The following is an 11708-nucleotide window of genomic DNA, read 5'->3' on the forward strand; positions in this document are numbered from 1 at the left end:
CGCAAAGTTATGGGTGAAAGTTGGTTTTCAGGAATTTGATGCGATCGACAACCACCCCATCGCTGTAGATATCATGAACCACCCCTTCCGCTAATATTGAACATATGGTGAATCGACATCCCTACGTACACCTCACCTAGTCCATGAAATATGCCTCAGATACAAGAGTTTGTGTCGAGTATTCATTCCTCTCTCTCCGCAGCCCACGGCTCAAGGCCTCGGTAACACACTCCGCGTATTCCCCGCATTTCCCTTCTTCCCTTCGCCGAAAGATAGAGGGGAATATAAAAGCCCACAGAACGGCCACTTGGTCCAGCTGGTACTACTTGGCTCTATCTTCCACTTAGGAGCGTGAAACGTGAGTTCCTCAGCCTATAAACACCATGAGCGGGCGCCCAGCAAATCTTCCCAAATTCTCTGATCTTCCGCTGAACAAGGACGACCCGCCCTACTCAGCATGGGGCCTTTACGGCAAAGATGACCAGCTAGGCTTTTTGAATCGCCAGACCAATGAAACTGTCAAGGAGGCGGCGAAGGAAATTCAAAGCGGAGTTAGGTACGTTGGGAAACGGATTGTTGCCCCATCAACAACCAGATATTCTCATGCTCGCTTTCATTAATGGAATTCTATTTATGTATTTGTTTTTTGTTTTTTCTTTTTTTCCTTTTTTCTTTTCTTTTTTCTCTTTTTTTTTTTTTTTTTTTTTTTTTTTTTTTTTTTTTTTGGTTATCAGATATTATCCGATGTGATATGTGGCATATAGTGCATTGTGAATTTTAGAACACATGCACTTCCATGAATCTGTACTTTCGCTGCGTTGGCAACTCAGCTGTGATCTAAGCCGACCTAACCTATGGCAGAGTCTCCATGAATTGGCCTCTTGATGCACAGGGAGACATTCCTTTGTTTGGACGACAAGTTTTTCAAAAGCAAATCGTCCAGAGATCCCCGAGAATAGTCTACGATGATATTTGGACATTTAATACCCAGAGCAGCAGCCAATGTAAGTTCACCAGCCTGCGGTGCCCCGTTGCCGGTGACAAGTACCGGATGGAGTTCTTCCAAGACGCTCCGGTAATCTGACGATCAGTGACACCTTAAGGGGATGGGCTGCGACATGTCGCATATCAAAAGGAGAAAAGATTCTATAACGGCGTCACCATGGATGATATCGCCGGACCCAATAAGAATAATGCGAATGGGGTTCAAGGTCCGTTTGGCTGCTGATATAACCTGGAAAGGTTCCCTAGCTGACTGCAATATCAATTTAGCCTGGGCGGAAAAGGGAATTGTTGGCCGTGGCATCCTCTTAGACTACCACAAGTGGCGACTGGCGAACAATATTGACATTGACATCTTCAAAACAAGCCCCATACCATTGAAACATTTGAAGGCGGTTGCGGAGTCCCAGGGAACAGAAATCAAATTCGGAGACATTCTTTTCATCCGAGTTGGCAAGCTTCACCCCATTTACATCGACAAGCAGTTCGCTTGAAACCAGGAGACCATAATTGCTAATAATGAGACAGGGTATATGCTTGAATTCAACAAGCTGTCGACTGCAGAACTCAGTGAGCTTGCAAAGCAAAAGATGCATTCACTTATCGGTGTTGAGCAAACAGAAGACATGCTAGAGTGGATCTGGGAGAATTTTTCGGCAGTCGCTGGTGACCATCCCGCATTCGAAGCCTACCGTAGGAATTCCCAAATACTCAAAGGCCGATTTGACAAAGAGTGAATACTGATCATTTTCTCCTTCTACCAGCACCCCCGGAACATTTGAAATTGCACGAAGTCCTCCTTGCTGGGTGGGGGTGTCCCATTGGTGAGCTGTTTGATCTCGACAAGCTAGCAGAAGAATGTGAGAAGCATAAGAGGTGGTCGTTTTTCGTGACAAGCGAGGTATGCAATGTTCCTGGAGGCGTGGCAAGGTAAACCCAACAATCATACATTCTCCAAGCGTAGTTTGCTTTGACTGATAAGGACCAGTCCACCCAATATCTTGGCGATATTTTAGGAGAACCGACGCGACATGGTTCTTCACTCGCCCGAAAGCCCGAGGGCTGCATCTTCGATTCCTGGAAGGATTGGTGGAGGAGGAGGAACCCGTACTTTGCTGCACATGATCACATCTTGACCCAGCGCGTGCCATTTCGGTTCTTTTGGTTTGAGCGAGACTTTCGGCTTTCCGTATTCATCTCTTTTAGAATCCGGGGCCACACCCACGCCGCCACGGCCTAGATAAGTTGGGGCAACAGTAACAATGACGGAATCAACAAAGTCCTCATATTCTGGGTTGAGTAATTCACTAAGAACCACTCCACCTCCTTCAACCATAATGCTGTTGATGCCTTCAGCAGCTAAAGCCCCAAATATCGTAGACCATTGCAGACGCCAGGATGGATTGAATTCCGAAATCCTTAGAAAATCACCCCCATGTTTCTTTAGAAGCAAGATTCGGTCAGCCGAGATATTCGCGCATGGCGAGACCACGACCCAGGGGGCCTTTCCCTTACCAGCCAACGCGGTTTTTAGGATTCTACATTCCGGGTTAATCGGCCACCGACCAGTGGGATCTACTATCACTGGCCTTGGTTGCCACATCTTGCCCAGGCCCCCATAGCCGCCGGCGCCTTCTAAGCGACAGTTCAGTCCAGGATTGTCAGCAAGAGCGGTCCCAACTCCAATCAATATCGCATCATGACGTGATCGAAGATAATGCGTCATTAGCTTGGATTCTGGCCCTGATAGTACCGTCTGAACACCAGGCGCTAAAGAAATTTTCCCATCCATAGACTGCGCATAGGTCAGTGTAACGTGTGGGAACTTGCGGTTCTCCTCCCGAGTGGGAAGATATGGTTGCAGAAACTCTAATGAAAATGATGGGAACGCGAGTGCATCAGGGGCGTGGGATGTTAGTGTGATTTTGGGTTGCGGCGTAATTTGCGCGGCACCCGGGCATGCTGGGCGAGAGCCAACTTTGTAGACACCGATTCCATTTTGAAACAAGTAGCCTTGATGTGTCTTCAGTTCTGCGTTGGGGTTTGCAGCGCGCCATTTGGCGCAGACATTGCGCACGTCCACCCCACTCAGGAACCTGCCTCCGATAGCCGCTAATGCATCTGGATCCTCACGAAATTTCGCCAGGATTGAGGCTGGGATATATGCCTTCTCTGCCTCCTGTTTTATAAACGACAATAATCCAGAATTGCGCTTGACTTTATCCATGTGGTCCAAGTCATGCGAATGATTCGCACTGCAATTAGTTTGTCGGGAAATTGTAACGGACGCAAACGTGCCCTCAGTTTTGACAACTTTGATCTGAAAACCGCAGACAGGCCCCTCTCGCACTGCTCTATGCCTCCTTTTCCCCTCAGGATACGGCTGGCCTTGTGCCTTTTCTTCATTGCGCCTGGTCGGCTGTTTGCGCTGGCGACAGCAATAGTAGTCTGACGTTGCAGTTTTATCACGCGTCGTGCTAGATCGCTGCTTCACCCACACATTATCAATGAATGGCCAGTAGAGGTTGTACTCCTCCAGACTCAACTCAATCGGCTGTCGCAGTTCGAACATCTCCTGTCTGATACGCGCAATGTTCGGAGGCACTTCGTAAGATTTTGCGCTATCGGAGTCCGTCGCTTCACTGACTACCAAGCCTGTTTGAGATATTTCTTCGGATGTTGAGTTGGACGGCTGTGCAGCGGCGCTATCCCGCGTCTCCGCCGCGAGCTGCGCCTGTATATCACTCTGCAATTTTGAATCTTCGTCTTCCGAAGTGTCTCCAGCAGCCGCGGTGCCATTTCCCATCTCAACATCACCATCTGCCGTCGGTGGGCCGGTTTCCGGTTCCTTTTCTGTGCTAGTAGCTGCTTCCATGTCTATCTTTAATGTCAGTGCTCGGCTTTCTCTAGATCCACCAGACGATAAGCGTACCGAACCGGGAGGTGACGATGGGGATGACGCGGGCCACAACTCCGAAACCCTGAGTTCCGGCTGTAGATCAGGAGAAATCGGAGAAAGAAATTTTGTTCTCGAAGACTATAGCATGTTAGGCTGCATGGGCCTTTGAGGCTTTGGTGGACGTGTAAACAAGCGTTCGTCCAGCATTCTGCAAGAAGGAACCTGATTATTGTGGGTGCAACTAACACGCTGACTAATTGCCCCACCACCGCAATCGGGTATTAGTAAGCCAGAGTCGGCAAATCAGCTCGTCGGTTCTTGGTGACGACCTGCAGGATCGATAGCCTAGAGGACAGTAGTGCAAGGCTTGGGCAAGTGAGTTGGCAATGTAATGACGACACAAGGCCAGGCTGTTCAAATAAAGGGACAAAAGGAGGGTGAGTGGGCAAATCAAAATAGTGAATTAAGAAAAAAAAAAAAAAAAAAAAAATGAATGGGGTGAGAATGAATTGAGACGGTAGATGTGGAGGAGAGGAAAGAAAATTGTCAGCGAGAGAAGTGAAAATGATGCGTCCAAAGCTCGCTTTGGGGAGAAGAGAAATGCGATCGCCAAACACCTTGAGCTGTCCTCCGTAAGCAGCTATTGTTTGTCGTAGTTTCCTGCGGTATTGCAATCTATCCACTTCAAAGAGTTACGATCGTGATGAGTGGAAATGGCCACCCGATTCGAAGATAAGGCAAAGAACTTGAAATGCAAGATGTCTCGTATATTCCCGCTAAACTAGTCAAGCAAATACGCTATATTTCGGCGAACTCGAGCTACTCCAGGAATCAAGTCATGGACAATGGGGAATAAGTTGGGGCCGATGCACTACACCCCCGCCATGTCGCCCGCTGCTTTCGCCAGTGCTTCGTACACACCAGGCGGCAGCTTATATTTGATCATACCTGCAAACACCATCAAATCCTTAGCCATGCTCAGAAGCTGGTCTGCCAAGCTCTGCCGCATATCATTCTCATACACGCCCTGTTGTAACCTTTCGCGCTCTCGGCTGATACATGTAATGCTCCACATGATAAGATTACCTCCGTTCCGTGCAATAACGGCTGGTAGAGCCGAAAACGCCTGTGCAGCACTTCGAGTATACGCAACAGATCCGCGAGCGCTTAGCGGCAAGATTTGTAAATTGTTGATATCCTGGCAACGCAGTTAGGATCACACGCCATAAACATTTTATCTCGGGGGGTGGCATTGGGAATCTTACATCGAGCGCTTGGGCCCACTTCCCTGCTTCGACTTTACTCTTCGCATCCATCATGCGAAGTAGTATGCCGCATGCTTCACGGTTAATCGGATGTATCTTCTGGTAATACATGGCATTGGTATTATAGAGGCCAATCATATTCTGCGCAAGAGTCACTGGATCTTCAACAGAAGTAAGGCTGAAGCTACTTGCGGCCTCGGCTGGGGTGACTTGCTGGCCATCTCTCTGTGTTTGCTGAGCTGCGCCAGGTTTAGGCTGCTGAAGTCTCAGAGCCGCGCTACCTAGATTCACTGCCACTGCATCCGAAAGAGACCGGTTGAGGATCACCACGACATTATCATAATCTTCAGCCAAGTGATACAAGAGCACCGCATCCGCAGTGAGGCCTTTGTCGTCGGCAACGGCAGCCGCCTGGACTGTGATTGTTCTGAGAAACTCCTCCTGGTCGTCAAGTTTAATAAGTTTCAAGCGTTGCTCTATCGCGCCTCTGATTCTAGTACCGTCCGATTTGATATCTCCAAGTAATTTGGCAAAATCGCGAGTTTCCAGAATAAACTCCCGCAACGCTTCATGGCACACTGATGCCTGCGACTTCCCTAGTTCTCCTGGAAGATCTGCATTCAAACAAATCAAGGTGAAATAGTCAACGGCAGCTTCGACGTTGCCTGTGCGGAATTCCCGAGTATATTGGGTGATAAGGAAAGCAAAGTTGATCTGTGGTAGTTGTTTCGTAGTGAAGGACACTATAACAAAGTTAGCCAAACGTCTAGAATCCTCAATGTCCACACTAGAAATTAACTTACGCAGTTCTTCGCCAGAAGTATAGTAGTCTGACACGCGAAGCAGGCCGTAATAGTCCAGCGCAATTCCGAAGTGGACGGCGTTAATAGGCGCATAGTTTCCGAGATAAGATACTGCATGTTCAAACATACCACCCAGGATCTGCAGCAAAAAGTAGGTCCCGTATCCGCCAGCCGCCTCCTGGCCTTTTACAAATATTCGCTGACCGATTTCCGAGATATCCTGCTGGATCTCTTGCAATCCAAACATATCGCCTGCGATTTCTTCAGCACGACTGTCCTCTCGAGCCAAGGTAAACTGCAACCACATCCAATCTTCCACTCCTTGGCTCATTCCCTCGAGTCGCCTCTGGCTAAGATCACATCGACCAATGATCTTGTAGCAAGCCATCCGGTACGGGTCCACGGTATTCTCAGGGGCGTTTCGGAGTCGTTGTTGGTACTCTCCATTGATCTTCTGTTGTAGGTCTCTAGGCAGGCGGCGTTGCTGAGCATAGGTCGTCATATAAGTAACGAACTTGTAATCCATAGACCGGAACCCCTGGTCCGTGCTCACGTATTCAGCGGCCTCGGAGACAAACCCACAGCGGAGGAGGTAGAATATGAGCACCCAACAATAGTCCTGGTCGACCATTTGCAGCTCTATTCCATCCGGTGCAAGGTCCTTCCGTGCAGCCTTCAGTCGAATGTAGGCTCGAATTTTGTTGGTTATGGATGGGATTCCGCCTAATTGGGCTTCTCTGGGGTTCTTGGCGATTGCATTCTCTATTTCCCTATAGAACGCCTGTTCCAAGTACCTTCTCGAGCCCTCCACAATCCTTTTCCTCATACGCACTGATTCATTGGAGTTCACATTCTCATCCAGATAATCCTGCGAAAACTGGCGCTCCTTTATTGCACCTGGCTCCGCAAAATCAACTATATTTGGATTTTCGTCAGTAATACTTATTAATGCTTGATAGGCTTCGAAAAGTTGGCGAGGAACCTAAACAAAGAGTCAATATAGAGCCAGCAAGGGGGGTTGTGATTGTGATAAACATACGTCGGATATTGTCAGTTTTTCAGTCTCAGCAAACTCGTGCAGAACAGGAAACGCCCTCTCTTGAGACCTTGCTTCATTGAGGCGTTGAACCTTTGTTGCAAAATGTCCCATTTTCTCCCTTAAGAAGCGTGTATCCGCAGCCTGCAAACTCGAGGCGGTAGGAGAAAATATCTGTGCAGCATCACCACCGCTGATGGTAGACCCAATTACAGACTTTGAAAGAGCCGAACGTCCAAATACGCTCCGTCTTGTGCTTGATGCCGGCCGTTGACCTAAATCTGCTCCAAATCTAACACTTTTTGACGCCCCGAATGCGCCACTGTCGCGCGTCGTTTCTCCAAGACGATCAGCGCTTGCTTCACTCTTAGGAGCTAAACCAAAGTGCTCAAAGATCTTATGGCGTTGCTCATCCCAGTTCAAGTTGACCTTCTCCTCTAAAAATGCGTCGAAATCCCGTCGAACTCTCGCAAAGCTATCGGCGATCATAACATCCCGACCACGCTGTTGCATCCGTCGTAGGAACTTCTGATTATCCGGGTCAAAGGGCTCATCGTCTCTCATCACGTTGGGAGGCGGTCCTTGTTTATCCAACTCTCTCAAATCATGCAAAACCTGACCCGGAGATATTCCCGATGCGGTAAGTGAGTAGTGCCTAGACAACAGGTAGATAAAGCGTCAGCGCAATTTTCCGTTAAATGTAGCCTTATCAAATTTTTGAAGGTGATTTTACTCACGGTTTTGCATCAGCGCCCAGGCGGCCAGCTGCTTCTCTGACCCCTAGGCCACGAGCAGTTCTTCGAATATCATCGAGACCCAATTGTAGATTTGGAAGCTCCACTTGGGTGGTCTTGAGGCTCGATGGGTGAGGTCGTTTCTTCCCACGCTCCAACAAACTGCTGAAATACGCGGGCTGTGTAGTCTGGGTGGACAAGACGGACTGACCTGCGAGCGCTGGGTTTACCGGCTGGCCCAGCTGTGATTGGCCACCTGGTGCAAATGATTGTCCCAGTATCGAGGAGCCAAATGTAGACTGCGTAGATGCGACATTGGTAGCTCCCGCGGGATTGGGATTGCCGCTGGAGTAGATGCTTGCGGCCCCAGGTGCAGATTGGGGTGCGCCGGGCCCGGCTCCAAGACCTAAACTTGTGCCCGTAGTTGCGAATGGGGATGGCTTGGCTGGTTGCGATGTAGTTGGGCTATCGAATAGCCCTCTTTTCGCAGGTTGTTGAGTGTTCGCAGTGGTCGTAAAGAGGGATCCAGCCGAAGAGGACTGGCCAAGTCCTTGAAACATGATGGCAGGCGCAACTTCAGAATTGAGGCCTTAAAGATTCAAACAATCACAGATCAGTATCAAGTAATACTATTCGATCCAACCCCTTAGGAAGCCTGAGCGACAACGACCTCACTCTTCAGTGATGTGTTCCAGGCAGCTCACCAACCAAAGGCTGATCACGATTGTTTACTGGTGCGACTGGAAGCTTCAGTTAAAGTTCGCTAGGCCACGGAATTACTATCACCCGACCATAGTTTCTTTTTCCATGAGCCCTGTCTCGAGCAGGAGGGACCAACAGGGCAATCTATGGACTGACCATCAATTACCTATTTCCCTAGGAAGACCCTTTATTGCAAGTGCTATAAGTTCCAATTTAAGTCAGTTGTCCGATTAATCCGACCCAATAACCATGCCTGTTTTCCAAACAAAGCGGTTCAGGCCGTCGACATCCGCAGGTTCAACCCTCGGCGACCGGATCGGCCAAATGTACCGAGCACATTTATCCAAGCACCCATTTTTACTATTTGGTCTTCCGTTCCTTAGTCTGATGGTTGCCGGCTCTTTTGTTTTGACTCCTGCAACTGCTCTACGGTACGAGCGGCATGACCGGAAGGTCCAGCAAGTCAGCCAGCAAGAAGCATTGGCTCTTGGGATCAAGGGCCCCGACGGTGATGGGGAGAATGATATTAAAATGAATCCACGGAGAAGAGTTTTGGGCAGTGAAAAAGAAGAATATTACGTATGCCGGGAATTCCAGGCTCTCCCTAAATTCGAGATGAAATTGAAACGCTAACTATTCCCTTCCCCCCCCCTTTTTTTTTTAGAGACTAATGGCGAAAGATTTGGACAATTGGGAGCAAAAGCGAGTGCAGCGATGGAAGGGAGAACCCGATGGTAGGCTCAGTTAATTGAAGAGCGAACTCGAATACCAGATTCCGCCACTCCTCTCACTACCGCTCCACACGACCCGGAACATTTAGGGCGATTATAACAATTGCTGCTTTGTCAATTGCCATAATTGTGGAGATGGGCGAAGGATCCCGTGAGAAACTCAGCATGGCTGTTTCTTCCAAGGGCGTCAAAGCTCTTGCGGCCCGGTGCAACAATATCCGAAGCCACGCGACACCACAGCCGTTGCAATTGCGTCAGCTGAGAGCAGCTTATCTCTCTTTGCAAGCACCTCGGAATTTGGCAGTTCCCTGTTCGAAGCGGGCATGATCAACGAGAATAAATCAGGGCCAGTAGGTTTCTCTTGGCAGGATTGAATTCCTTGGAATGAAGATTTGTTGGTGTGTATGATATGCGGTACCTGCCTACGCTCAAGATGCATGTATGTACCTGATCTGCTGTATATTGCAAGACCAAATCGATAATCTCAAAATCTAGACAGGCGCCTTTGAAGCTAGCCGGAGTAAGGTTGTAGAGAGAAGGTTAGTTCTGAAACCAACCTCTCAGTATCTTTCTGGCCGCCTCTTCTCCTCTTGCAAACAAGTTCTGGCTCTCGAAGGCGATAGGGACGGGGTGTCTGTTGCGTGGTTAGACGGCGAGACCTTTCAGGCTTTCACCCCTGGCAGCCGCGCCAAGTGACCAGGTTGATTGCTCATACCTGCGAATGAGACAGAAATGCATATAATTTCCTCCTCTGAAGATAGCACCTCGATAGACGGAGATCGAGACGAAGATGTAATAAAACGAAATAATAATAAAAAATAATAAAAAATAAACCAGTAGACCAACCGGGATTCGAACCCGGGACCCGTCCATGGCATGAGTATCGTGCCACGAAAAGTGAACTTATGGCAGGAGACACATAAGTGGACAACGCTAACCACTGCGCCACTGGTCTAAGATTTGCCCAAATTTTTCCACTATTCGCTCAATGAACCAAGGTATGATGAACCCATTGTACGGCCTTACGTTAATCCGCGAAACTGTTGATCCAGAAAACAGGGCTGGAAAGGTAAGGTTGAACTGAAGCTTCCCGCCCCGTGATGTACCTTTTTGAAGGTTCAATACGTCAAGCCACCGATCTGTGGACGAAGAAGATGCGCCATACCAAGAGGGCATTTCTTGGAGGACCTTCTTTCACTCGCGGGAAATTTTTGACCAAACGACCCGAGTCGAAGGTGCAATGTCTCAATGCTGGCTGCGATTTTACCCTGTTTCTTCGGAAGTTGGATTACATATCGCCAAGGGGTATTGGTTGGTTATCGCATCAGGCCTCCCTACCTTGACTGACAAGATAATTCTAGGAATGTAATTTGAAGTCAAGCTCACGTCTCTGAACGAGAGGCCCCGACATATGACTCTCTGGAAGTAGGTTTGTGGCGGCAAAGTTCTAGACATCTCCAAACTCTTGGAAGGTTTGGCTCGAGGCTTGGTTCCGAAATTGAAGACAAGTCAAACCGCGCACTGACCCAGAAATGATAATAAACATTTCATTGCTTTTTGATTGACGGAGCCTTCCGACTACGTCACTCGCCTCGCAGAGGTCGAGCGGATCGCCTAGTAAAGTGTACAAACGTCGTTCTTCCATCAATTCGGCACAGGGCGCTTTCTTTTCCATGATGCCGCGCGTGGGGGCGGTATGCAGATGATCCTCGAGGATACTCCGTAACTCCGTTCTAATGCCCCCGTACGGAGTGCAAGGGGTTCGTTACAATCAAGCCACGCTCCATACTCCATACTCTGGGGGTGGATACATCAAAACCGCGGCAACCCCAGACTCTGTCCTGTCCTCCGCCTTTTAAAAAGAGAGTTGGAGTCGACGGCACACTATCAAGCACATAGCTCTGCCGAGTGTGCTGGACGAAAACCAAAGTGGCTGCATGTGGAGAGAGTAAGGTTGTAGTTGTAACTTAGTGTACTCCGTACTCCGTAGTGGCTTTTGCCTGGACCCGAAGCTTCATCATGGGATCAGCCAGCAAAGGGCCGAAGCGCTCCGTATACGGCAAGAATCCGCCGCCGAGAACGATCGAGCAGCGCCGCTTGCGGGCGAGAAGCAACTGGGATAGACTTTTTGGCGATTACCTAAGTTCAAGTTGGCTCGGCTGTGATTATGTAACTGACCGGCGGCTGCGCTGGAGGGAAACCTTCCCCTTTTTCTGCGCGCGCGGCTGGGAGGAAAATCTCTTCCCGCCGGTCTGTCTTCGCTCCAGTTGGCGCCGTCTGCCGGTTTCTACCGTCGCGATATCGTGAAGGCCAAAGGAGTTGCTATTTCGATTCTCGAACCTACGAGTCCGGGAAAAAACGAGAGAAGAGCGTTGGGGCGAAGTCTTTTCCCTTTTTCCTTTTTTTTTTTCTCTTTTTTTTTTTTTTGAAATGTACAGTCCCTTCCTGCCGACTGCCGCTGCATATTGCGCTTGTGCCTCGTAGGTCCGAGAAGAGCGACTTGGAAGTGAGGACAGAAGTGAATGGCTGCGATGGC

The 11708-nt window shown here is 49.0% G+C and overlaps 5 protein-coding genes and 1 non-coding gene across 6 annotated transcripts; 3 read left to right on the forward strand and 3 right to left on the reverse strand.

Annotated features, from left to right (window-relative positions):
* Nucleotides 1-9: 9 nt before the first annotated feature.
* D8B26_004633 (uncharacterized protein) lies at nt 10-1084 on the forward strand (the record flags this gene model as incomplete). The annotated part of the gene is made up of 2 exons (XM_066124541.1): nt 10-556; nt 862-1084. The coding sequence occupies exons 1-2, from the start codon at nt 384-386 to the stop codon at nt 1082-1084; spliced, it is 396 nt and encodes a 131-aa protein (XP_065980622.1). The 5' UTR covers nt 10-383.
* A 78-nt stretch (nt 1085-1162) lies between these two features.
* D8B26_004634 (uncharacterized protein) lies at nt 1163-2444 on the forward strand (the record flags this gene model as incomplete). Its single annotated transcript, XM_066124542.1, has 4 exons — nt 1163-1211; nt 1273-1455; nt 1531-1932; nt 1991-2444. 3 exons carry the CDS (start codon nt 1163-1165, stop codon nt 1737-1739), a joined length of 441 nt encoding a protein of 146 aa, XP_065980623.1. The 3' UTR covers nt 1740-1932; nt 1991-2444.
* On the reverse strand, nt 2042-4164 carry RIB7 (2,5-diamino-6-(ribosylamino)-4(3H)-pyrimidinone 5'-phosphate reductase; the record flags this gene model as incomplete). Its single annotated transcript, XM_003070406.2, has 3 exons — nt 4148-4164; nt 3935-4039; nt 2042-3879 (listed from the first exon to the last, which is right to left on the reverse strand). The coding sequence occupies exon 3, from the start codon at nt 3875-3877 to the stop codon at nt 2042-2044; it is 1836 nt and encodes a 611-aa protein (XP_003070452.1). The 5' UTR covers nt 3878-3879; nt 3935-4039; nt 4148-4164.
* A 493-nt stretch (nt 4165-4657) lies between these two features.
* On the reverse strand, nt 4658-8417 carry D8B26_004636 (uncharacterized protein). The gene is made up of 5 exons (XM_003070407.2): nt 7743-8417; nt 7009-7660; nt 5970-6951; nt 5167-5909; nt 4658-5099 (listed from the first exon to the last, which is right to left on the reverse strand). Exons 1-5 carry the CDS (start codon nt 8297-8299, stop codon nt 4773-4775), a joined length of 3261 nt encoding a protein of 1086 aa, XP_003070453.1. The 5' UTR covers nt 8300-8417; the 3' UTR covers nt 4658-4772.
* Nucleotides 8418-8690: 273 nt separating this feature from the next.
* Nucleotides 8691-9189, forward strand: COX16 (Cytochrome oxidase assembly; the record flags this gene model as incomplete). The annotated part of the gene is made up of 2 exons (XM_066124543.1): nt 8691-9020; nt 9106-9189. 2 exons carry the CDS (start codon nt 8691-8693, stop codon nt 9187-9189), a joined length of 414 nt encoding a protein of 137 aa, XP_065980624.1.
* An 820-nt stretch (nt 9190-10009) lies between these two features.
* Nucleotides 10010-10127, reverse strand: D8B26_004638. Its single transcript has one exon. It is a non-coding gene; the product is annotated as a tRNA-Ile (tRNA).
* Between the last annotated feature and the right edge of the window lie 1581 nt (nt 10128-11708).

This window comes from Coccidioides posadasii, chromosome 2 (assembly GCF_018416015.2).
Source record: "Coccidioides posadasii str. Silveira chromosome 2, complete sequence".
NCBI classification, from domain to species: domain Eukaryota; kingdom Fungi; phylum Ascomycota; class Eurotiomycetes; order Onygenales; family Onygenaceae; genus Coccidioides; species Coccidioides posadasii.